The sequence below is a fragment of the Cheilinus undulatus genome, linkage group 3 (assembly GCF_018320785.1).
Source record: "Cheilinus undulatus linkage group 3, ASM1832078v1, whole genome shotgun sequence".
Lineage (NCBI taxonomy): Eukaryota > Metazoa > Chordata > Actinopteri > Labriformes > Labridae > Cheilinus > Cheilinus undulatus.
The window spans coordinates 36,064,935-36,089,213 of NC_054867.1; the positions used below are offsets into that span (position 1 = coordinate 36,064,935).

Here is a 24,279-nt window from a genome sequence, read left to right on the forward strand (position 1 = left end):
CATAAATCCCTGAAATGTGACAGGATACAAACATGAGGAGTTGCCCTATTATTGAAATCTAATCTGCAATGAGAATGAAGAAAATGGTTTTATTGGAGCATTTCTGCCAGACAAGTTCTTGTACCTACTACCTAATAAGGATTTTAACTCTTGTATACAGTCTTTATGACAACTCAGCTAGCTCTATTCTGGCTGCCCACCTTTGCAGACGAGTGCTACCAAATTATGCTTTTAAAGGTATATTCAATATTTTGGACATTAATATAGTAAATATCAATGATATGCTAATTAAATAATTATTAGTAAAATGTCTTTTTTTAAAAGAAGTAAAGAAACTCTCTCTTAGTTTGTTGTTTTGATTTCTGTTCTCACACTGACAGGCAGGTGCTTCCCTCATCTTGTTTATGTGTCACTCAAAAATCTTAACCTTGTAAAGGTTGGCCAGATTCCATGTCTCATCAAGCACATCCATCTCTCAAAGCTTTAAGCTGAAACACCTGTTCCCGGTCAAAGAATGAACGGCTTATCAGTCATTTAAGGGCTAGAGGAGATAGCTACAGGCGTGGTTTAGTTGTACTGCAAGCTTGTAAAAAATGGCTGCTGGAGAAACAATACGAAAATAAGAATGACAACTTGACTTCTAAAATGCATGTAAACACATTAGTTTGACTAAAGTGTAATAAACTCAATTTTCAAAGTCAGACTAACACATCTAGAAAAAGCAGTTGGATAGATTTTCTCTGGCATGTAAACACTTTAATCAGACCAGACAAGCTGTGACTTTTTACGTGTATTTTACAGTAACTGTGCTGAGCTTTGAGCCACGACTGCAATAAAGGGTTCATCTCATTTGTGCCCAAAGTACAGTGTGTACAGTAATGTACAGTAAAACTGGAAAATTTGTCAGTGCTTTTGTGATCATACAACCAGTTTGCTAACTTTTTTAGAAAGCAGCAAACTAGTTAGTTTTGGTCTGAGAGACTGGAGTGACTTCTCCAAGACATCATTTCTGAAAGTCATATATCATAACTTTAATAAAACTTAAAATCCTTTAGAGCTACAGTGACCTATTAGAAAAAGAAATAACACCCACCCCCACTGAGGATAATGACTGCTAGAAAGAGCGCCATGTCACTGTCGTCCAACTCCAGCGTGTTGAACTTGACTGAGAACTCAAACTTTGGTTCCATCATTTGACAGAAGGGTTTCCTGAGACTTTTGAGGAACTCCCGCGTCATGAAGATCTGTCCATAGGAGATCAGAGTCCCGTCTTTGTTCATCAGAGGAGCCATCATGATGATTAAAACCTCGATCACACCATATTTTAGTAAGGTAACCTGGGAGAAGATTGGATATCAGTTTGAAAAAAATAAATAATAAAATGGATCAAAGTGAGAGTACATAATTGACACAATTGTTTCTACTTACCTGATCATTGAGATCCAGATTGATGAATCCTGGGATGCTTTTGGCAAACTCTGTCACTTCTCTAACTGCTTCGGCTGAACGTGATTGACAACTGTGGAAGAAACGCAGCTCTACAGCGTCCAAAATGGCGCACTCAGAATCTGAGTGAGGAGCTGGAAAACCTGACATGGGAAACATAAGACTTGAAATAAAAGAAACAAGACCAGCTACATGCCAAGTTTTTAAATGTGCAGATCTCTGGCAATGTAGTGCAAAATTTTCAGAGCAGAAAAAAGTAAGTTGACCCAAACATGACAAAAATAAATATGAAAGTATTTCCTTATTATTATCCTTAACAAACTAATGCACAAACAGATCTATTTGAATCTTCACATAATGACAGAAGTGCTTCTAACCTCCATGTCCTGCTGTAAGGGGGGGTGTCAGCTGCTGCTGCTCTTGATTCGGTATCTGCCTACAATTAATGAACTGCTCTCCCTCCATTAGAGACTTCATGTCATGGATGACAAACGGCTGCAGGAAGAGAAGAAATAAAGTATTAATGAGAGTTGTAAGGATCAGAAAAAGCAAGTAGAAAATGGAGGAAGAGCGCAGGAGCAGAGACAAAAAAATATTGCCGTCAGCTCCTTATAGGTCTTCTGAGGACATGTGAGCCGCAAATCTAATCTCATATACTGTGTATGCACTTTGGTCATGGCTCATTCATCAAACCTACAAAAGCAAACACCGCAAATCTCATACGTCTGATGGGCAAAGTAAATAAATGTTAGCTGCAGGCTGAGGCAGACAAAAACAACATTTCCAGGTAAATGAAGCTTAACCGAGTTAAAAACACGCGTACTATTTAGTATAATAACTGCCATGGACATGCAGCGACCTGATTGATGAATGGAACCATTCAAAACCTCAAATCCATTTTTTATGGTGGTAAAATTAATGATAGATGATAAAGGGAACTACAGCACGAGATGATCACAAAATGTTGTAAAACAAAAAACACTTTTTCTTTGGTGAGTGAATAAAACAGAATGTGGTGGAATTCTGCCTTTCCTTTTGGTATGTGTGCTGACTTGTTCAAATCTGTCTGTCCACAGTTTTTGGACATGTTTGCAGATGTTTTGAAATAACGTCACTTTTAACTTTGCTAAATGATTTCAAAGAAGGAATATGACATGCAACTCGCTGGATTGTCTTGCTCATGAGGATATAAATAGTTTGGAAGCTGCAGGCTGCACATGGAAGAACAGTTTTTCCCAGCAGAAGCTTCTCAAATATCCTCTTCCAACAGAGAAAAAATTGGAAGGCTGCTCAATGTGGTCATAGCAATTGAAAAATCAAACAATTTTGAAGCTCTTGGAAGGATGGGAGAAACTAGGGACTCCAAGCATGAAAATCAGGAAGGAAGGAAATACTTAAAGGTTCAGCGTGTAATATTTATCCTTGTAGCATTTAGCAGAATAAAAAACATGAAACATAGTATTGAATCAGACCAATCAAAGTTAGTATTTTACCATCTGAATACATGTATTTGTTTTATTTCTTATCATCTCAGAATAAGCCTTTCTTTCATACGTAGGATGGGTCCCCTCCGTGGAAGGGACTAAATAACAAAAACCTGTTTTCTATAGTTCCACTGCATGCCACAGCTGCCATCAGATGAGGATTGTAGTCTAGAATCGGACTGTAAAATGTTGCAAATAATCCCAAATTTTACACACTGCATCTTTAAAAGTTCTGATGGCTAAATCTTTTTATAAGCCAACAAGTTTTGGCCACTGATGCCTTCATCAGGGTTGCAAACAAACATTTCTGGTGCATCCACAGTAATATATATATATATGAATCCTCTTTCCATAAATAAAACACACAAGTTTAGTTTACCTAAACCTTTTCTTGGAAAAAAGTACAACTACAAATATGAAGTGTTTTTGAAATGTAAAAATGTAAAAATGACCACATCTTCATGCCTTGTAGTGTCTGGAGTGCAGGTAGTTAAATAAACATTACATGTAAGTAGATAACTAATGAGAAAACTTCAATTTAATCCCTAAAATCTTTAAAGTATTTTCATATTTTTAATGTAATTGACTTCCTGTTTTAAGGATGTTGCTGCGGTTTAGTAAACAAACCCAGGGTAGCTTTCAATGTGATGAACAGTCATAACAATCTGAGCAGAAATATTCAGAAAGGCCTTCAACACGTGACATTACAGAGTAAACAGAAATAGTAGGGAAAACAGATCAACACAGCAGAGAAAATGTAGCTGCAGTCTGTAGTTGATTAACACATCGTGCACTGAATAAAAATCAACACTTTTAACTTAATTTTAACATCTTTTGCTGTCACTCATACATTTACTTATTTCTACCTTTAGAAAAGCTCCTCAGCTCTGCCATTTGAGACAGCTCACTGTTGGTCTTGTTGGGTTATTTAAGAAGATTTATTGAACCACACCTCTGCTTAGATAATTTCACCATCTCTCTTCAGAATGAGTCATCAAAACATCTAAATATATGTGTTAATTACATTTCTTATAAAGCATTTCAACAAACCTTAAAACCAATATTTTCTTACACTGGACTCTTCACTGCATGTGCACTACACTTCCTAAAGTATTCAGCAGTTTTTTCTTTGAGCCGCCACTTGTGATTTATTTGAGGTCTTTTTCCAGACTCAGTCTCTATTGAAAACTCACATTCAATATCTCAAAAGTGTAAGTACCAAAACACAGAAGTACATGATATCTAACATATTCATGGTTTTAGCCAAAACACTTTCTTCCAGTGAGCTTGTTTAACTCAACACATGTCATTATCAATTATTTTCACTTTTTAAGTGTAGAGATGTAAAAACCATGTTAGCCCGTTGCATAGCTTGACCGCTGTAACCCGAGACGGTATTTAACAGCCAAGACATGTAGAAACCAGTCAAACCGCTTTTCCTGTCAATAGAAGCAATAGAAGCTTAAAAAGACATCTGAATGAAAATGAGAGCAGATACAGTGCAGGGAGAGCAAAATCATCATTTATTTAAAGGTTCTCAACTCCCACAACTAACACTTTAATTGTTTTGAAAGTGTTCAACACTTTATTAATTCTGTGTGTTTTCTAAAGGTATATGATCATTTTCATTTTTCTTTTTTTTTTTTTTTTTACATGTTTAAAATAGAAGTGTAACAATTCATTGATGTATATCGATATATGGATTGGATGATTGATGATCCAATAAGAACGATGGAAAGTCAAAATATCGATCTAAATCGATGCTTCAAGCTACGCTTTTATTTTGAAATTTCCCCTGCATGCCTGTTGACAGTTTCCGCCCAAGGAAGCGTCCTCAACAAGCTAACTTCAAGCTAGGTAGCTAGCAGCAGTGGGTTAAAGGTTTGCGGCTGATGGAAAGAGGATATTATGTCCTCGCTTGGTTGTGTGGACATAATTCTGTTCAAGTCCACATGTGTGTAGATAAGTTAAAGAAAAAAATCTAAAACGGGATCACAGGCCAAATATTTGGATCATTATTATGCACGGTTGCAGAAAAGGTCCATATTGGTGCTTTAGAGTGATCTGGAGGTGTGAGGAAATAAAAATTTGGTAGCCTACTAATAATGTTTGCTGTTTTAAATCAACCTGTTTTAACACAAAAGTTCATAGTTGTGTTCCTAATTTAAAGGTAATCAGGTCTTTGTTGTTTTGTTAAAGAGATGTTTTTATCAAAAATAGAGACCTGTCATTAATAAACTGCAGAGACACTTTTATTTCCTGTAACTGTGAGAAATTTTTGCATAATATTGCCTGATATCGACCGTAGGCCCCTATATCGAATCAAACTGAAATTGTATCATAGCAGATTTTGTGATATCGGAAAATATTGTTTCGTTGTCCAAAATATCGATATCGTATCGTATTGGGATGAAACTGATGATTTACTACCCTTGTTTGAAATAAGTGTCATTCTATTTTATGGCATTTATATCTGTGAATAATGCATGGAAAAGTTAACATTTCTCATTGACAAGATGACTTAATGAAATTTAAATCTGACCAAGCTGTTCACGTAGAAAGGGAGATTTTAAATTTAAAGTTACATTACAGTGATCATTTTTTGTGCTAGCAGTACCCACAACTTCTGTTTCAGAGCTTCTTACCCTTGTTTATTGCTAATAGCCAGGCTATGGAAGCCGACTTCTACTACCCTCTGTAGTGATTGTAGGCCTTACTTAAATAGCTCTGTGTACTTTACATTTTCCTTTACTCAAGACAATGACACCAAGAAAAAATGAAAACACAAAATAATTGTGTCCTGGCCCAGCAGTAACAACAGACTTTGAAACAGTACTCTCCAAAAGTGATGAGCATGATGTGTCCCAAAAGCTGAACTGTTTTCGACTGTGTGCTCTGGGGAAGCAAAAAAATGGTAATGCAGAGAGATTTTTGGCACTCAAACGCTAAACTGCATTGGTTTTCTATTGAAGAAAGGTGCTGCCAGTGCAAAAAATGCATCAGTGGACCCAGGCCCTAATATGAAGTGTGCCTTATTTACGGTATGTCTGCCTATCTTAAGTTGAAATGTACATCATATTGTTTACACGACAGTTAGTGGTTTGTTTCATGTGATACTTTCCAGAGGGGAATATGAAACAATAATGAATAAACTGTGTATGCTATGTATACCATAAAATAAAGTGTCCTACATCTACCATTGAGATGTACCAGTAAAGTGTATTTAAGACTGCTCTTACTGCGTTATCTCCTGTCTTCCCAGAGAGGATGGCTCTGGCCTTGGCCTTGGTGAGGGGGAAGTATTTCAGATAGGCCTCATACAGATGCCGGGCCAGAGACCTCAGATCTGCTGCCTCCGGGTGCATGTGCTCCATGTCAGATGAGAACTCAGCCAGAAGTTTCTCCTTCTCCGCCTGCGGCATTCTGCCAAAACGAATGGCTGAGAGAAGAAACAGAAAGAGAAACTGAGATTGTTGCACAAAAGGACCAAAGGTGGCAGGCACAGCATATATGTATGTCTACGCAAGAGAGATCAAATGCAAACAAGCATGCACTGAATGCATTACATGTGACAAAAAACTGCAAGTATAGTCCACCAATTGAGAAGTAGCTAGAGACATTTTCAGGATTTTCATGACTTAAAACTACAAAAAAGCCTGCAACCATCTTTGCACTTTATCTTTGCACGTAGTGACAGCTACGGCCCTGGAGAACCGTGAGTAGCAACCCTGATTAATTTGGACACTGTAGGGGGGCTCGCTGTGGATAAAAGAGAAAGGAGAATACTCTTGTGTCTGTCTACTCCCTCAGGACAAGAATGGTGGTGGTGAGGGAGAGAACAGATGTGTGGACCAGAGATGCAGACATGCAGATTGGTAGTGAAGACATGCAGGCCGAAGAGCGGAACGAGCAACTCACGGGACAGGTTCGGCTCTAAGGGTCGGAATTGGTGGTGAACTTTATGGACATTTTAAGACTTGTCCTGTTTATACGGGTTTGGAGGATTTTAAGTCTTTTAAAGTATTTCTATTGTCTTTTATCTTTCCTTTTACTGTATTAAACCCTGTAAACCTTTACATTTGTCTGTGTTTTTACTCTGCACTCCCCTGATTTTAGAATAAAACCTGTGTGGCATTGTGGAGTCCTAAGCCTCACTTTTCTAGGTGGAGTTGTTGTTGGCTTTTTAATCTCTTATGTTCTAAAATTTTAAACTAACCCTTAAATTAATTCAATCAGTTTTTAATTAATAATTGCCTGGCCACACCAGGGCCAAAACCTTTGAAAGTTAGCAGCAATAATCAACTAGTAATTATTAAGAAATTGCCCCAAATTTTCAGGCAACAATTGAAATGTTTATAGTGCACAGCTGTTTTCAGCTTTAGTCTTATTTTAACTATGATGTTTACTCCCCTGTGACGTCTCACCAAACAGGGGGACACCTTTGTGCCAGCTTCTGAGGTAGAGAAAGAGGCCTTACAGAGGAAGGCTGAGTGGTAGAACCAGTGGGATAACAGCCCTGAGTATTTGTATGTGAAGCTCCTGCTGGTATTTAAACACCATCCCCATTTGAGCCTCTGCAAAGCCCTAGCACAATGTATGTGTTGAAGATTGGAAAAAAAATACAGAGGAATATGAATAATGTGAAAAGGATAATAATGGCGTAACTTTGCCATGGAGGAATGATGCTCTGAAAGGGGCTTTGATGATAAACCAAGTACAGTATATCCACATTTGGGACTTTCACCACATCTATTTTTAACAATTCTTCCAATCCATTGGGGGTTTTATTGGGTGTGTTTAATGAGGTCATGACAGTTACACCACTTTAATAACATGTTAGTGCACAATTCATTTATGATGTTTTTACAGCTCAGTGCAAAACCTGACAAACAATGCTTTTGTCTCCTGTTTCCCCCTGTTGCTTCAGGTCTTACAGCATATCGCACGATCAAGTACAAAACAAAGGAGCCAGGTCTCATTTCAACATTAATAGATGCTGTTTAACATGTAAGTGTATTCATAGTTTTGTAATGCCATGTTTTACTTATTTAACTTCTAATGTTGATCATTCAAGCAGATTTACGATTCAAAATTTTAAATAGTAATTCATTTGATTTCTATCACTGATCAAAGATTATTTTATAAACCTTTATTTCAGTTCAATAATGATTGATAAAGGTATCATTACAATCTAGATTTTACCTTAGGGAAACATGCTCTTTGTAATCTCAGTGTAATTTGATCCTGCCCTGTGAAATGGTTAAACCATTTTCTTTCTGTCAGTGGAAGTCATTCATTATCCTCCATTCAGGCCTGTGCTCTGCATTTACTGCAGTCTGCATGTGATTGTGTAATGCTAACTGTGTGACAGATGCACACCTTATTCAAATAATACAAACCAGTCGCCCTGCCAGCGTTTGGCAGCGTGCCTGCTGCAGTGACACAGCAGGTTTGAGAAATCAGTAGAGGTCTGTGCACTCTGGGACGTCAATCATTGATAAATGAACACCACACAGAGCAGACGCTCAAAGAGCGGGCTGCACCTCCATGAATGGCAGAGAAATGATGTGTGGGAGGAGAAGAAAAAGGAGATGGAGACAGAAGTGGAGAAACAAACACATATCAAAGATACCAGTATATTACCATAAATACAGCTTGTTTTACAGAGCTGCACCTTATAAGGGCAAAGAATGGACGTGACATACACTTTAAGGACAAAAGAAGCAGCATGCATGGCAGCTAGACCACTTCTGAAACCAACCCTTCAATGCAAAACTTTTTTAGATGCAAAAACTAAAAATTTTACTTCTTTACAACTTAGAATCTTGTGTGCCTGTCACCAATCAAAATATTGTAAGACCCCAGCATTCAGTTCAGCCAAAATAGCAGTAATCTTTTAAAATTAAGTATTGCATAGTTTGTTTTTAAGAATATGCAATACATTGCTAGGGTCAGAGTTATTATTTTGCTTTGCATTTTATGTTTACTATCAATTTATTTTCTCATGCCATTACCATCCAGCTGTCATTTGTTTGAGTAAGTGATCACCTGACAAATGAGAGGCAAAAACAACCACATTAAGAGGGTTTGTTTTTGTGAAGATTTGATGAGAATCTGAATCTTCAAAATTTGCAAATTAAAGAAGTAAACTGTATGTTTCCAATGCAAACAGAAGCAAGTAACAGAGTCGGCAAACATCAACAAATGCGGCCTTTGCGTGCCCACCATCTGACATCCGACAAAAACTACCAGACCATTTCAAAGCAGAATCATTACAAGTGTTTCACAGGAGAATTTTAAAACTAGGTGCAGGATTTTTTTTTTTAAATAAGAGGTTTAGTGAGTATTTAAGGTGCTGCTGACTTGCAGTGTTGACTTCATATATTAGTGGTTTCTAGAACTCAGCCAGTGCAGAAAAAGTCAAAACTTAAGTTTCCTTTTTTTTGTCATTATCTGTGCATTACAGCCTTTTTGATGGTAAACAAAGACCTCAAAATAAAACAAAGCTTGTGATTTGAAACCAAAGCTGAAGCAGTAAAGTGCATTTGAATTAATGTGTAAATAACTGATAAATAGATGCTGAGTGTGGGAGAAGATGGTAGTTTTTGCAGCCTCACATTAATAAGAATTTTCACCAAACATCTAAACAAAGTGGATGTTTTTGGGGATTTAAAGTTAGCTTCAACCACAGCTTAAAATCTTTCAGGTATGAAGTGTTCAAGGGATGGGAACTGAACAATGACCAAAAGGTGAGGTTTAGGTTGGAGACCACATAGTGAGAAACTGGCAACATCTGGGGCAGTGCTGATGTTCATGTGCATCTTATCACAACACCTCAGAGACCAAATTGGCAGCAGTGTGGTGAAGATGTTTCTCAGAGGAATCAAAAACAGAAGAGACGGTTAGAAAGGAGATGTTTTCTGAACCATCTTTTAACCTAAGTGTGCTTATTTATAGTAATCGTCAACAAAGGTTCTGTTCCTGTCAGGGAGGACATGAAAATGAAAGCAGCTGAATTTACCCTAAATTTGTCTTCTGTTACTGCTGAGCTCTAAATACCAGAATTGTACAAGATCGTTTTACTTTCATAGAAATAAATGAAAAATGTGTGTAGTCTATCACAACCTTACCATTGTGTGACATGCCAACATTGAGGCACTTCTGGAAACGGCAGTATTGACACTTGTTGCGAGACTTCTTGTGAATACGACAGTGGAGATCACAGTGATCGTACACCAACTTTAACCTGATTGTGCGTCTGAAGAAGCCCTGCGAGGAAAAAATCAGACACTTCAGATTTTGTCACTTAAAACATCACACTTTTTTTAGCTGTATGCAGATGATTATGTCCTTTTTTCTGAGAAATGGCAAGAGATTTGTGCAAGACAAAACACTGACAGACAGTAGGTGATGGAGTATAACTAAATAAGTAATCATGATAGACAAAAAGAGGAAAATCTTAAGGCGGTGGAGGAATTTTTTTTTACTTCTACTACAAACTATGCAAATTATACACCTTAACCTCTCTACCAAACGAAAAACACCAGATCATGTTAAAGAGGTCCACTTTTCTTAAAGAATAATTTAAAAATCTATTTTGTAAATTCTCTACTTTACATTTACCAACTGCTACAAGTTTCTTGCTGTTGGATGAGCTTTTTAAGATTTATTGATGGGCAGATCCAGATTAGATTCTTGTCTCCTTTTAATCTGTGGGGAAGTCAATCACATTGCTTATGAGTGTATTTAAAAGTAGATTGTGTTTCAGTGTGCTTTGATGTTTTCAACCTTAGGACCAGAGGAGTCATAAGACAGCGTGTGTTTATCTATTAACTACATGGCCATGGTCAAACTCCCAACACACAATCTAACACACAGTCTCAGAGTCATTACTGGCTCTGCTGTTTGTGTCTGCTGACAATAGAAACCAAAGGAAAGAACATTTTAATCCACATCTGGCCTTATGGGAAGGCTGATGTGTTTGGCATCCGCCTCCTTTCTTGCAAGATTGACAGATGTTTCTTTTTTTAATCATAAGTTATTTAAAGAAAAGGGAAGTTAAAAGGGGTCAAGACTCCACCTCAATAAAGAATGTTTTCTGTTGTGAAACAATTAAGTGTTTGCCTGTTTGGCTGACCCCATCTTCTGGTGAGTCTCCCCTGAGGCTTCAGCAGAACAATGACTACTGTACCTTCGCTTCATTCACCCTGTGAAAGTACAGTAGGACTAACAGAAAGCCTTGCAGGTTAAAGCAAAATCCAACTCATTGGTGCTGACAGGGTCATGGAGGTTTGCATCAACTGTGTGGTGATAGTCAAGTTACTCTGTAGTTCCTTGTATTCAACTGCAAGTTGATTTCAATGCTTCTGTTATCACAGCATGCACATAAATTTGACAAAGTTTTAAACAAATTATGATAAAACTGCTGTAAATGACAATACCAACACAATGTAAAGCTATAAACTATATCACAAAAACAATCAACAAATTTTTTTTCTTAGTGTAAATGCTTCATAACTTAACTGTTCTCTATCTCTAGAGTATCAGTTATTTCAACCCTGAAACTATTCTTTAAAAAACAAATATATTGCTTTATTGTGAGTAAAAAGAAGCTTCGAACATTTTCTAAAACACATTTGCACTTCAGTCTAAAACTGTTACTCAAGGAAGGCATGAATAGTGTATTTTGATGAGAACAGTTTTATCTACAGATTTGTGAGCGTGATTTGACAGAAGCAAACTGTTCATAAGTGGAAAGGAATCTTACTACTTAATTTGGCAGCATGTCTGACTGTATGTCTGTCTGATCATGAATGTTTTTCTCTATAACTGAGAGAGAAAGTGATAGAGCTAGACTTTGTTGAAACACGCCCACAAGGAAACATATTTGGCGCGCCCTGTTGTGATGATACAGCAGCTTCATGATCCCTGACAGGATTCCAGACTGCCCCTAAATGGTTGCATTTTGCCCCTAAAATTTAAGAAAGTGCAAGTAAATTTTTCATCTACTCGCATGTGCGACAGGTAAATTTGCTTTTTTTTTGGTTTGTTTTATTATTATTAAATTTGTTTTTGTTGTTGACAAACTTCTGCTCCACGCTTCAGCCCAGTTGTTGGCGACATGTGAAAAGAGGCGAGTCTTGGGGTTATCGCACAAATCTACAGGGTTCACATAAATCTTGTAAACAATGAACAATTGCAAAGAGGACTATCGGTGCTTACTTTCTCCCCACTAAAACTAGTGTGCCAGAGGAGACAAATCCTGATAATGAGTCTGACTCGTTTTATGAGGAAATGGTCATGGGGAAAAAGGACAGGAAATTCTGTTTTCAGGATGAGTGGCTGCACGAGTTCACCTGGCTGAGGTATTTCAGGGAGACAAATTAAATGCAGTGCAAATTCTGCTGTCAATACCCACAACACGCAGGGACAGAGGTCACGTTAACTGAATATTCTCCATCAATTTTGAAGGCTGTCCGTCATTCTGACGGGCTGGAATGATGAAGATGAGCCTGCATTTCAGGGCACACACACAGACAGATGCATAGACCTTTACCATTTTGCACACATGGACTATCAAGGAGGTTATTTAATCTATTAAAAATCTTGTAGTGGGCTCTCTCTCACTGACCTCGACATCGTAAATTAATGAAAGCGCGTCGATTCTCTGCTGCAGGTGTCTTAGTACACCAGTTCCTGAGTTTCTGCTGTTTCCACCTCGCTTGCTAACCACCGAAAAACTTACTTTAAACACCAAAGTTTGCTCATTTATCATGTGGATATCAATCATGGAAATATTACAGAGAGATGGGTGAATGATGATTCAAATCAGCACCTGTTGCTTTATTCTCTCTTGCTCACTCACCGCCGCCCGACCTTCTCCCCCTCTCCCTCTCTGAAACCTCACTTTATCCACCGTAGTTTGCCCGTGTATTATGTAGATATCAACCATGGAAATCTAACAGATAAAGGCATATGTGTTTCGCCTACTTGCAGGTCACAACAGAGACAGAATTAAAAAGCTGTTCTCCATCTCTCCAATTTGTCTCAGTGCTATGACGCATGAGTGTGTGCTGTATGAGGCTCTGTGTCAGGATGGATCCAGCGGGACTGTAAATGAGTGACAGAGCAACGACTCACAGTACAAAAAACTTTGCCACAGTCTACAAATTTTCGCATTTAAGGCAAATAGAAACGCAACGGACTCAGTGTGCAAGGTCCGAGTGTGTGACGTTTTTTCGGATTACGACTCCTGTGGAGTAGACAATGCACACAGCTCCACAGTGCAGCCTTTTAATAACTTGTTACCAGCTATGGTCGTCAAACTACAACATCTTGATATTAAAAATATCCTCCAAACTTTGTGTGATTTCTTAAATGGCCCAGTTCATAGTTGCTTGCTTAAGGAAAGGGATTGTTGCTCCACCATCACTGCATAAAAATGATGAAGAGTAAATGCTGGTCTGCTGTCTTCATCTTTCTCTGAGTGCCATTAAAATGCAGAACCTCAAAGATGGTTTTTGAATATAAGTTTAGAAATGGTGCTTCATTAATTAAACACTACTGATAAAATCATATTGAATTATATCATATTACAGATATTAAAGAGGAAATTATAATGACGGTTGGTAAAATGGCATGATGGAATTTTTACGACCCTTTCCATCAAAATGACGGACAACAGAAATGTCCAGCGCAACCTCTGTGCGGGGAACACGAAATTTGGCACTTTGAGCAAACACAATGCCAGTCTGAAACATAAAATGTGCCGTGACCTGTGTAATGAAAGTGCAGCTCCACAGTAATACAGTGAAAATGAGAAGAAATGTGAATATTTACTTAGCAAGTCGATTTACAGTGTGCGCCCCTAAATTTTCTGCTTGCGCCCCTAAAATTTTAAGTTAGGGGCCACTGTACTCCTAGTAAAAAAGTTAGTCTGGAGCTCTGCCTGATTAAAGTAGGCTCTCTTTAAAGCACTTCTCCGTGCTCTCATCAAACAAGATAAAACAGGACATGTGTCACATGTTGGTGTTAGAAATCAGTTTGTTTGCTATTATGTGTTGGCTGTAGTTTGCAGTGCTGCATAAACATGTTTGAATACCTGTCTGTCTCCATGCAGCCAAATGGTGTGATGTTTTGTTAAAGCTCCACAATATACTGCATCCTCTAAAACTTTGTAAATATATCAAAAGGCACAGCTTTAATACTTCCCTTATAATGTTGTAGGTTAATCACCACAAATATGCACTGCAAGCAGAGATGCTGAGCCATTATGTAAATAATTATTTTGGGCTGAGGCTCCCAGCTGCTCTTTTATTTATCCATGTGTGGCACTTTTACGCATGACGAGGATGAGAGTATTGTGTTTGTTTTCTCCAGCAGAGTGGGTTTAAGAGAGCCCACCCAGGGTTTTCGTCAAATTAAACCACAGTATGGTAAAAAAAACAAAAAACAAAAAACAAACATGTAATCAGAGGTAACCATACAGAGCACTGATGCTTAGGAAATAGCTGAATTATATGTTTTATTTACTTATCATTGCTTCCTGTTTTGGCCCCTTGGTAAAGCATAGAGGTTTCCCTTTTGTGATTTAGGACAAATAAAGGTTCAAAGGAATCAAAGACTTTAATTCTCAAATACTATTTTAAAAAGGAGGTATTTCTTTTCAACAACCTTGATTATATCCTTAAATAAAATTCAGTAAACATCAGGAAGCATTATCTGTTATTTTAATGGTTAACTATATGGTAAATAAACTAAGCTAAACTATTTTTTTTTAATGCACAGGTGTATGTTCAAATCTTTCTACATTTTTATTCTATTCAATTCCAAAAAGCCATCTAACCTGATACGATCTACTATTTCTATTAAGGTCTTTAAATTCAGGATGAGCCTTTTTACTTTCTAGACTTGCTAAACGAGACAGAAACAGAACAATTTACAAAAATGTGGCTATAAATATCTTTACAAGACATCACAACAACTTACAGCTCCCTTCTGAAGGTGTCTCAATATTTCAAAGAAAACAGAAATGTGAAACTTCCCCCACACTCTTCTCGTTATTTGTCTTTATACTGAGACACAAACAGTGGAGGGTTTAGAGGGCTGAATGTATGTCTGTGCAGGCACATGCCGTCCTTGAGTGGAAAATATACGGGGCTTGTGGTTAAAGTGTCAGACATCAAATAGATGAAAAAAATACACTTCTCTAAATGCATTATATATTTGATTATTCCACCAACATGCTTCACTGAAAAGTGACACATGGTGACAGAAAAAGGAAGACTGGCAGAGAAACAAAACTTACAGACTCGCAGAAGAAACTGCTGCACCCGTTCACATTTCCTGACATAACTGCTGATGAGGGAAGCCACTTATTTTTCACTGCTTTTGTTCTAATTAAAGTTATGATAAACACATATCCTAAGAGTTTAAAGTGAAGCTTGTGTTTCTCCAAAAAGTGAGAATATAAAGATTATCTGAAAAATTCTGCTTGAAAATTAGACATGACCATCAGAGAAAAGATTGAATATTTCTTTTTAGGTATTTTACATGCCTTGCCATCATCACTGCCAGGAGGGTAGGTGTTAGCTGGGATTGGCCTGTAATGAATGTGAGAGACAGAACATTCATCTAGTCACCCCCAAGATTTTTTTCAGAGGTTCTGCCCTGGCCAAACACAGACTATGGACTGTTGTCCATATGAATATGAAACATATCCTACACAATGGATATGTTAAACAGCTGATCTGGTGTGTCAGAGTACGCTTAAGGACCGGTTATAGACCTTTTTCAGACACGTGACTGCTATGACTTCACTCACTACAGTGGATGGTAGAAGACATTAGGCCTCTATGAATTCTAAGACTAGAGCCCTGTGTGGAATTCTTTTCTTAATCCTGCTCCCGCCCACTCACGCTGGACTTCTGACCACTCCTGCAGCACGTGGTGCCAACTCCTGGCCACACCCACAACAGATTCTGACAAGCCATGTTAAATATTCAGAATGACAGTACATTTAATTAAAGGAATAGTAATATTAATATATTCACTTAAAGCACTACCACCACAAAGTTTCCTCCTTGAATGAAGGAAACCTCTGAGGAAACAACCAAAACAGTCATCCTTGTTATGCAAAAAGGTGCCACACATGGATAAAAAAAGGCAGCTGGGAGTTTCAGACTGATGTAACTCCAGGTTATGGCTTTCAAAGAACCATTTACCAGCCTTATTTACATATCGTTTATCACCATTTATTTTTAAGTCATACAGAGGTGAAATTGTTTCTTGATCTCCATAAAGTTTGTGGGTCATAAAAGCTGCAGCACACTTGCATCAGCTCTTGCAGACAGTATTCTAATCTATACTATATTCACACCATGGTGTTACCAGCCTAATCATTAGATGCTAAATGTAACAAGGCTAATTGGATGGAAAGGGGTGTTTTTTTTAATCCAAATAACTGCATAATGGCTCAAAGTCTCTGTGCGCCAGTGCATGTTGAAAGTGATTTGCTGACAACATAGTAAGGACAGCATTAAAGCTGTGCCCAAGTACTATATATGATTTTCTATAGTACACCCAAGAGGACCTCTAAGAGGCATCAAGGACAAGTGGAGCAATGGTGTGGCGTGCAAATCCAGACAGACAGACAGACCACTTATTATAGTAAGATTAATACATTCCAAGTGCATTTGGGAGCCCTAAAAGTAGCAAAATATAACATAATAGAATTAATCTACTTAACATAAATGCCACAAATAAAGTGAATCAATTAAGGGGGCTCACAAACAGGGAAAATTGTGAAGACCAGACTTAAAGAGGCATTTCACCATACACATGCAGTGATCCTGCAGCAGACAAAGTTCTACCCTTTGCATGCTAGCGTTAGCGTTAGCCTATTCAGTGCTTCTGTTACAAATGAGAAGCTGCAATAGAAAATGCTAAGTCGGTCTCTTCATGATATGATTTGCAGGTATCTAGTGCTGACATCTCAGGCTTTTAAAGCTTACTTATTTTTTATTTATTCATTTATTTTTTTAATTTATTTTGGACAGTTAAAAAAAAGTAAAGCAATAATGAAACAGTTCATAGTCCATCCCACAAAGTTTTTTATGAGTCCAAAACAGGAGTAGGAAGAAGCAGAAGCTTTTCGAGTCCTGTACAAAATGTGCCCTACAAAGATCACCGCAGGGAATTTGAAGAAAACAGTATTCATTTAGCTCTGGTATCCAGTAAGTAACATCTCTCTTTTGCTGTCCAGACAGGGGTGGGGCTGAGCAAGACAGATTGTGTGACATCATGTGCAAAAGGTCTATAGGCTACTTGTCACAAAGCAGGGGACAATATAGTATAGTAATTTTGCCCATTATTTGCACATATGCAAATCATGTTAGCCTGAATGTCAAAACTGTCTTTCTGAAAATTAAATGGATTATTTTTAAGTTTTGAAATAATGGCTATAGAAAAATGGCAATTCAACTTGTTCAGACTGTTTGTTTTAAATGATCTTCCAGTTTTTTAATCCATTTTTACTCATCTCTTTCAGTCCTACCTTGCAGCCCTCACAGGCATGGACGCCGTAGTGAAACCCCGATGCTTTGTCTCCACACACTCGACACTCGATGTTTAACGCTGTGGCTGATGTGTCATCCTGGTGCCTGGAGAACATGGGGCTGTCCGAGTACTGAGGAGGTGACTCTGGCTCCAGTTTGATTGAGTCTGATGGAGGAAAACATTATCAGAGAGGTGGAAAACTGGGGGGGGGGTACACAGCCAGCAAGCTAAAATGCTCTATGTTTACCTCTTACATTAATTTTTAAAATACTTTTCATATGTTTATATACTTCTTTTAGATACCTAAGCTTTCTTACTTGTAAATTCAGCAAAAAAAGGTTGCAAATGATCACCTTTAGCTTCTGCACTAAAAATGTGTGTATGTATGCAGCATAAAGAAACTAAATTACATGTTTCAGATCTGGACTCACTGTGCATTTCCTGCTCCGTCCTGTAGCTGTGCATGTTGGTGTAGTCCATGTTGGTCAGGTGTTCCTCGCACTGTGGTGGACTGGGGTCATAGGCCACACTAGCGGAGGAGGCAGAGGAGACGCAGGAGACGAGTGGGGGGGACATGGAGGAAGGGATGGAGGAAGTGGAGATGGAGGCGTAGTCTAACGTGGAGAAATGCTTCATGTCCAGCGAGTGGGAGCTGTCATCCAGCTCTGACAAGTCCACGGCGCTCAGACTGAATCCCACAGGCCAGGCTAGGAGCTGCTGGGTGTCCACCATGTCTACTGTGGGGAGAGAGATGAGGCAGTGACGTGACAGCTGATGCAACATCCTTTGTTGACTGTATGTGGCCTTGTTAAAAGAAAACAACACTAAAGGATCCGGAGAGGAGAAGAGGGAGTACAAATTTGAAAGATAAAGAGATTACAATTGAAACATACATAAGTATATCCAAGACCTCATCTAGCATTTTGCAAAGTTTAATTGATTAAATACGTTCTTTCAGAGAAGCAAAAAAAGATTTAACAACACAGACAGTCTACATCATGATGAGTCCCCCCTCCCCCAAAACCTCTGGTTCATTCCTGGAGTCAGTCTGTTATCTAGTAAACATGGAGGAGGATTGTGTCACAGGGAGTACAAGACGAACTCTGGCACTGAGCAATGTCTCTTCGGGTCCAAACACCGTCTTCCTCTGTTTCTGTTTGGGTGGCTCGCTGTGTGATTACTCGACCAAAGCACACACAAAGCAGGGACTGTTTGAGCCTCAGTCTGTCTGAGGCCAAGGATGTGAGATTTAGTTTTACAAGTGGAATGGACTGCATCTTCTGAGTGTTGAATGTATTACTGATTCTCAATCAAAAACTGGTTTGGCACTAAAATTCTTGTAATAATGTTCTAGGGATAAGGGATAAGGGATCCAGGAATCTGCTGCAAGTATAATAGGTTTTATTTGATTTTAAAGTAAAATTCTGAGTAAATTTCCAAAAGGGCTCATAAGTGGTTTGAGCCAAAATGCCTCTGGCAACTGCTATAAATCAAAGTGATGAAGCATGTTGCAGGGGTAGATGCAAGGCTAGAAAATTTTTTTTAACATCCAATTTATAAGTTTTTTTTTTGTTTAAGATGCACTTTTAATTCCTTTATTCCATCTGAAAAAGCAGGCTATGTCCTATTCCTAGCTTTCAGTGATGGGACCAGCAAGGAGGCCTTGAGGGCAAAAAGAACCCCAAAAAGAGGCAGACCTGGGTGTAATTCATGTTAAGCCTTAAGGATGTGTACAGCGGGACTTTAGCCAACTCTATAGTGGTCGTGGTGGAATGTTAGGCCACGCTGTTTAACTGTATCATTTACAATGCACAACTATCATGCATGATTGATATACAGTCTGATGAACCTACATGACCTGAGTGCTAACGCTGTTCAGGTGAGATCGGGACAGACTGTTTCTATGAGAAGTTTCACACACACAAGTTAAAGTCAGATCTACTGTCTCGTTTTCATGCTTCAGATAGCTACAAACTGACAAAATTGTTCTCACCATCTCTCCCTCACACATACACATAAAAAATGACATCACCAGCAATCACAATTAGCATGTAAAACAAATATTCAGCTGGCAGTCTACATTTATTTCCTTTATTAGAGGAAGGGCACATCCAAAAGGCATTCCTTCCATTATAATATTTTAAGATGCTGTCCGACAATTTACAAAGGAAAAAAGTGCCCCAAAATTGGGGAAAGTTCCAGAAATCCATCAGACTAGTTGGGAGCAGCTAGTTGGTTAGCAGTTATCCATCAGGTCCCCCTCCTCTGTGCATTACATGACAATAAATGCATGATCAAGTTGAAAGTTGGGCTGACATCCAAGTGAGTGGTGCAACGCAAAAGTCGCACAGTGTACACCTGGTTTTTCTTAACAATACTATGAGGACCAGAGTCAGCTGTCAGTCAGTGTTCTGGCACTTTAAAACTAGCTCAAAGAGTCAGTCACATGGGGCTCAGGATAACATAATACTTAATGGCATGATTAAAAAAACACACTGTTCATGGACATTGACAGTTTACTGCTGTGGATCCGCCCTTCTACAACTGTTTCATCTATCAACATCATCTTTACTCCTATTATCGTCACTAGAATAGTGAATCTAAGAGTAACAGTGCTTTAACGGCTAAATTATTAATAATAATTTAGAACCCCTGGCTTAGAGACAATAGTCACTATTTCTTTACCATCCTAGCTGCTAATGCTAATACTGCATTGATCTGTTTTCTATCAATCATGGCTGTTGTTGCTAGTTCTTCATATATTACGACCATCATTATGGATGTTAAAGCCATACTACAAGATGTGAGATACGCTTATGGCCATGACAGCCATAAATTTGTCTTCCGTTTGTTGTTTTGTTGTTTCTCTTGTCCCTCTTTCTACACCCCCCTCTTCAACATTCCTGCTTTTCCCCGATCCTCTACTCCCCTAACCCTTTGAGACCCCAGCACATCTTCGACAGATGGCTGGCAACATGATTCTGGTTCTGCTTGAGGTTCCTGCCTGTTAAAGGGAAGGTTTTCCTTGCAACTGTAACAGTGCTAAGTATTGCTAGTGCTGGGCTCATGGTGATTAGCATTAGATTTTAATAAGCATAAAGTCTAGGCCTGCCCTCTTTTGGAAGTGTCTTGAGATAAGCTTGGTTATAAATTAGCACTATACATATAAAAACTGATTGATTGAAGACATCTGTTTGGTGCTTCAGTGTTGTTCCCTCAGAAACAATGCCAAAAGAGAATGGTTTGTTGATTCATATGACTAAGTCTGGGAGCCACGGTAGCATTAGGTTAGTGATCTCTTGTATTTTGAATGGGAAAAAGGAATCAGGGGTAATATTCAGAAAGTCCTAGAGGATGATTTCTACCTGCTATCTAGCTTTTTTGTTGACTCAAATGAATAAAAACTCCTCAGTTGTTAAAATTTCAAACAAAGTTTGTTAGACATTGGAGGAGAATAGTGAGGTGAAATGAACAAATTCCAGCCATTGCATGTTACTCCAGTCCAGAAAAAGCCAACCACATACATTGCTAATGTAACTTGTGTTATTCAGCTTTTGATTAGAGAAAAAAGGTTTATGATATTAAGTTTAATGTATTTCTGAGAAATGAGGGCCATACATGAAGATGTTAGTCTTAAATATAAGAACACCTACAAGTGATGAAACTAAACCTCATAGAAGGAAAAATGCAGAGCACTCTACACTGTGTTTTGTCAATAATCTCTATGAAGAGCCCAAAGCAATGTTGTGAATACCTATTCTACCTGCAGTGAAAACCACACACTACCACTTAATCTGTAATGGAGGGTTTAGAAAAGATTTTGCTTTTTGTTCATTTGAAAACCACTGTTCTTTTATTCAACTGGAAATTGAAGTTTTTGACAAACTTCACTTAAGCAGTTCAAAGTGTATTTGTTAAGGACTATTACGTGGTTGACTGATACATAGTTGATTATCAAACATTTCTTAATCAGTCAGGTGTATAAAAGATCTTCTATAATAAACTACATTATCTATGTTAGTCATACTTAAGGACATTATTGTGATCACTTTGTTTTTTTAATCACTTGTGGACAAAAAACCATGGCACAGATGAAAAAACTCTATCAGATGATAGAGTAAACCTTTCTCATTAGCTGCATTGATTCATTATTGGTCTTGATTTACAATATAATACAACTGATGACATCAACTTCCATCCAGGAGCTCCCAGTTGTCAGTGCAGTAGTAATACAGGCAGAATTTTCCCCTTTAAGGAAGGTTTCCTTGTGGGTAACATATTCATGTGATCTACGCCGAATGGTCTTGAAAGGGAAGTGAGTCTTTCCAGTGTGTGACAGAAATGTAAAAAAAACATGTACCACATACACTGTTAACTTTTGTTGGTTTAGTTCCAGTAGTCAGCAAAAAAAGTGGTTCAAGTTCAAGTAAAGCATGAAAGTAAGGTTGCTTTCATTGCTTTGAGTGAAACTGAGGTGTGAATTAATAAGTTAGCCAGTTAGAAGCTATGAGCTGGTTTGAAGGCATGTAACAGTCAACTAAAGTAAGGCAATCTGAAGCAAAAAGATTGAGGTTCTGGTAAGATGACAAATTAAATGATCTGTCATTGCTGGTTTTTCTGACATGTTCATATTCATGACCATTGAGGTGTTAGCATTGTGGTTTGCTAGTGCCTCCCTTCATGCATGCATTCCTGTGCAGTTTACTAACTGGTTAAAGTTCAGTCACGAGTTTAAGCTGTTTCAAAGTAATGGCAACTATAATGCATTTATAATACTCTAACACAGGGGTTCTTAACCTTTTGACCTCGGGGCCCAACCTTTCCAGTAAAGAGGGACCCGGGGCCCATTTAAATTTTAACACTGGATTGGTAATCATACTCTTGATCTGATTCGTATTCAATAACTACATCTAATGTACCTCGATCAGACGGAAGAGGAAGAGGAAAAGAGACACGAGTGCTGCTGTGCTCTTGTTAATGTATGAGTATTTAAGACAATAACAGAGAACCGTGCCTGTGTCCACAGCAGTGGTACTAAACCTTATTTTACCGAAGAGCCACATTGTTGAAAAAAAACTTTAGCGAGAGACACAATACAAACCAGGAATTTAAGGTAGATAATAGATCAGATAATCTGTAGTTGAAATGAAATAAAATAGTCGATTGGTGGATAATTATGAGGTTAAATGGGATACAAATGTCTGTATAATGTCAGATGACACAATACGTCACTGATTTTTATTTTATTTTTTATTTTATTTATCCCAGGCATCAGGCTAAAACCTTGTATCTCAATTTTTCATGATTTTAATTTGTTTTTATAAATCAGTGCTATTGGTCAGTCTTAACTGCCAGTGGTTTTAACTAATTTTAAACCAATAAAATATGTCAAAAGATACATTTTTTTTCATTCCATGAAAAGTGATCATTTTGGAGATACCAGTCTTTGGTCCAACACCAGCATTATGAAAGTTTCACCTGGCCTAAAGACTTTTTTAGATATTAGAATGTGCTGAGTTTGAGCTCTGAGAAGCTTTTCAAAGACAATGATGGATGATAGTTGGCTATTTGGGTATTCATAGCTCACACTGGGGCCTTTACTGGATTTCTGTGGCTTCATTAACATAAAAGAGATACGTTATAATTTTTTTCCACTTCCTATTAATTCTTTAGTTAAAGGTGGAGGGGCCTCATATTGGTCTTTGCCCTGGGCCTCCAAATGACTAAAACCAGCCCTGCCTCACACCTGCAACTCTCCAGACACATCGTTTCACCCTGCTTTATTTTGGAGCTTTGGTTTTATATTTCTGCTCTTTTGACAATATTTATGATCATTAGTGCATTAAAGATCAAATGAAACACCTACGTTTGGACAACTTTTACTTGATATGACGTTATGTCTACGTGTGATCCGTGTGAGTTATGCTCGTTGATGACGCGCATCGGCACAATTGTCATAAGATCTGTGTGAGAGAGAGCATCGGCAGGATGTGGCTGGAGAAAAACTTAAAACGAGGAAATGGGAAGCTTCAGATTAAACACCTCGATGAATGAACAAACTGAAGAGACGCACCACCGGCGGACTTCCACTTCTCTCTTCTCTTACACACACTCCTCTGTCGAGCGCATCCGACGGTAATAAAATACGGATTTAAAATAATAAACGCTTAAATTTGGAAGTAAAAGCCTGTCTTCTGTGTGTGGGTAAGAGATTTATTGATGTGACCTATCATGAATCTTTACTGATGACGGTGTTTAGCTTCATAAAGGGTTTTACTTAAGGTTTTGTTTTTTCCAAGTAAGCCTTAAAAAAGCCGCAACTGGTTACTAAAGAGCCACATGTGGCTATCAGTGAATGTGTGAAATTATACCTCATTATAAACAACTCATTCATTACATCAACAAACTTATTCATAACTTCTGCTCTAGACTTGCGGCTGTCTTCTTCTGCTTGTTTGAGCTTGTTAGTCAACTGACTAACGCATTACTGCCACCAAGTGGCGGGGAGGTGTATTACAACTGAGCGTCTCGCAGCCAATACTTATTCCTCGCGGCCCTCACGGCCCACAGGTGAAAAACAGGATTTTTTTGGCGGCCCACTAGCAGGCGCTCGCGGCCCATGGCCCCATAGTTAAGAATCACTGCTCTAACGGATATAAACAAGGGCGGTGGGTATGCATCTTGTAGAGCAGATGGATTTGGCAGTTTTCTGATCTAGAAAAATTAGATAAAGTTAAGATTGTTTTTGGTTCAACTGGCATATCAACCATCATTTTAGTTTTTTAGCAAGTTA

The 24,279-nt window shown here is 38.2% G+C and overlaps 1 protein-coding gene across 1 annotated transcript in view; it reads right to left on the reverse strand.

Annotated features, from left to right (window-relative positions):
• pparg (peroxisome proliferator-activated receptor gamma) overlaps positions 1 to 24,279 on the reverse strand; it is a 53,379-nt gene that overhangs the window by 3,382 nt on the left and 25,718 nt on the right. The window contains exons 2-8 of the mRNA XM_041782386.1: positions 17,918 to 18,223; positions 17,485 to 17,651; positions 10,061 to 10,199; positions 6,170 to 6,369; positions 1,824 to 1,941; positions 1,429 to 1,589; positions 1,094 to 1,337 (exon numbers count right to left, since the gene is read on the reverse strand). Coding sequence (XP_041638320.1) covers positions 1,094 to 1,337; positions 1,429 to 1,589; positions 1,824 to 1,941; positions 6,170 to 6,369; positions 10,061 to 10,199; positions 17,485 to 17,651; positions 17,918 to 18,223 — 1,335 coding nt within the window. The remainder of the gene's footprint in view (positions 1 to 1,093; positions 1,338 to 1,428; positions 1,590 to 1,823; positions 1,942 to 6,169; positions 6,370 to 10,060; positions 10,200 to 17,484; positions 17,652 to 17,917; positions 18,224 to 24,279) is intronic.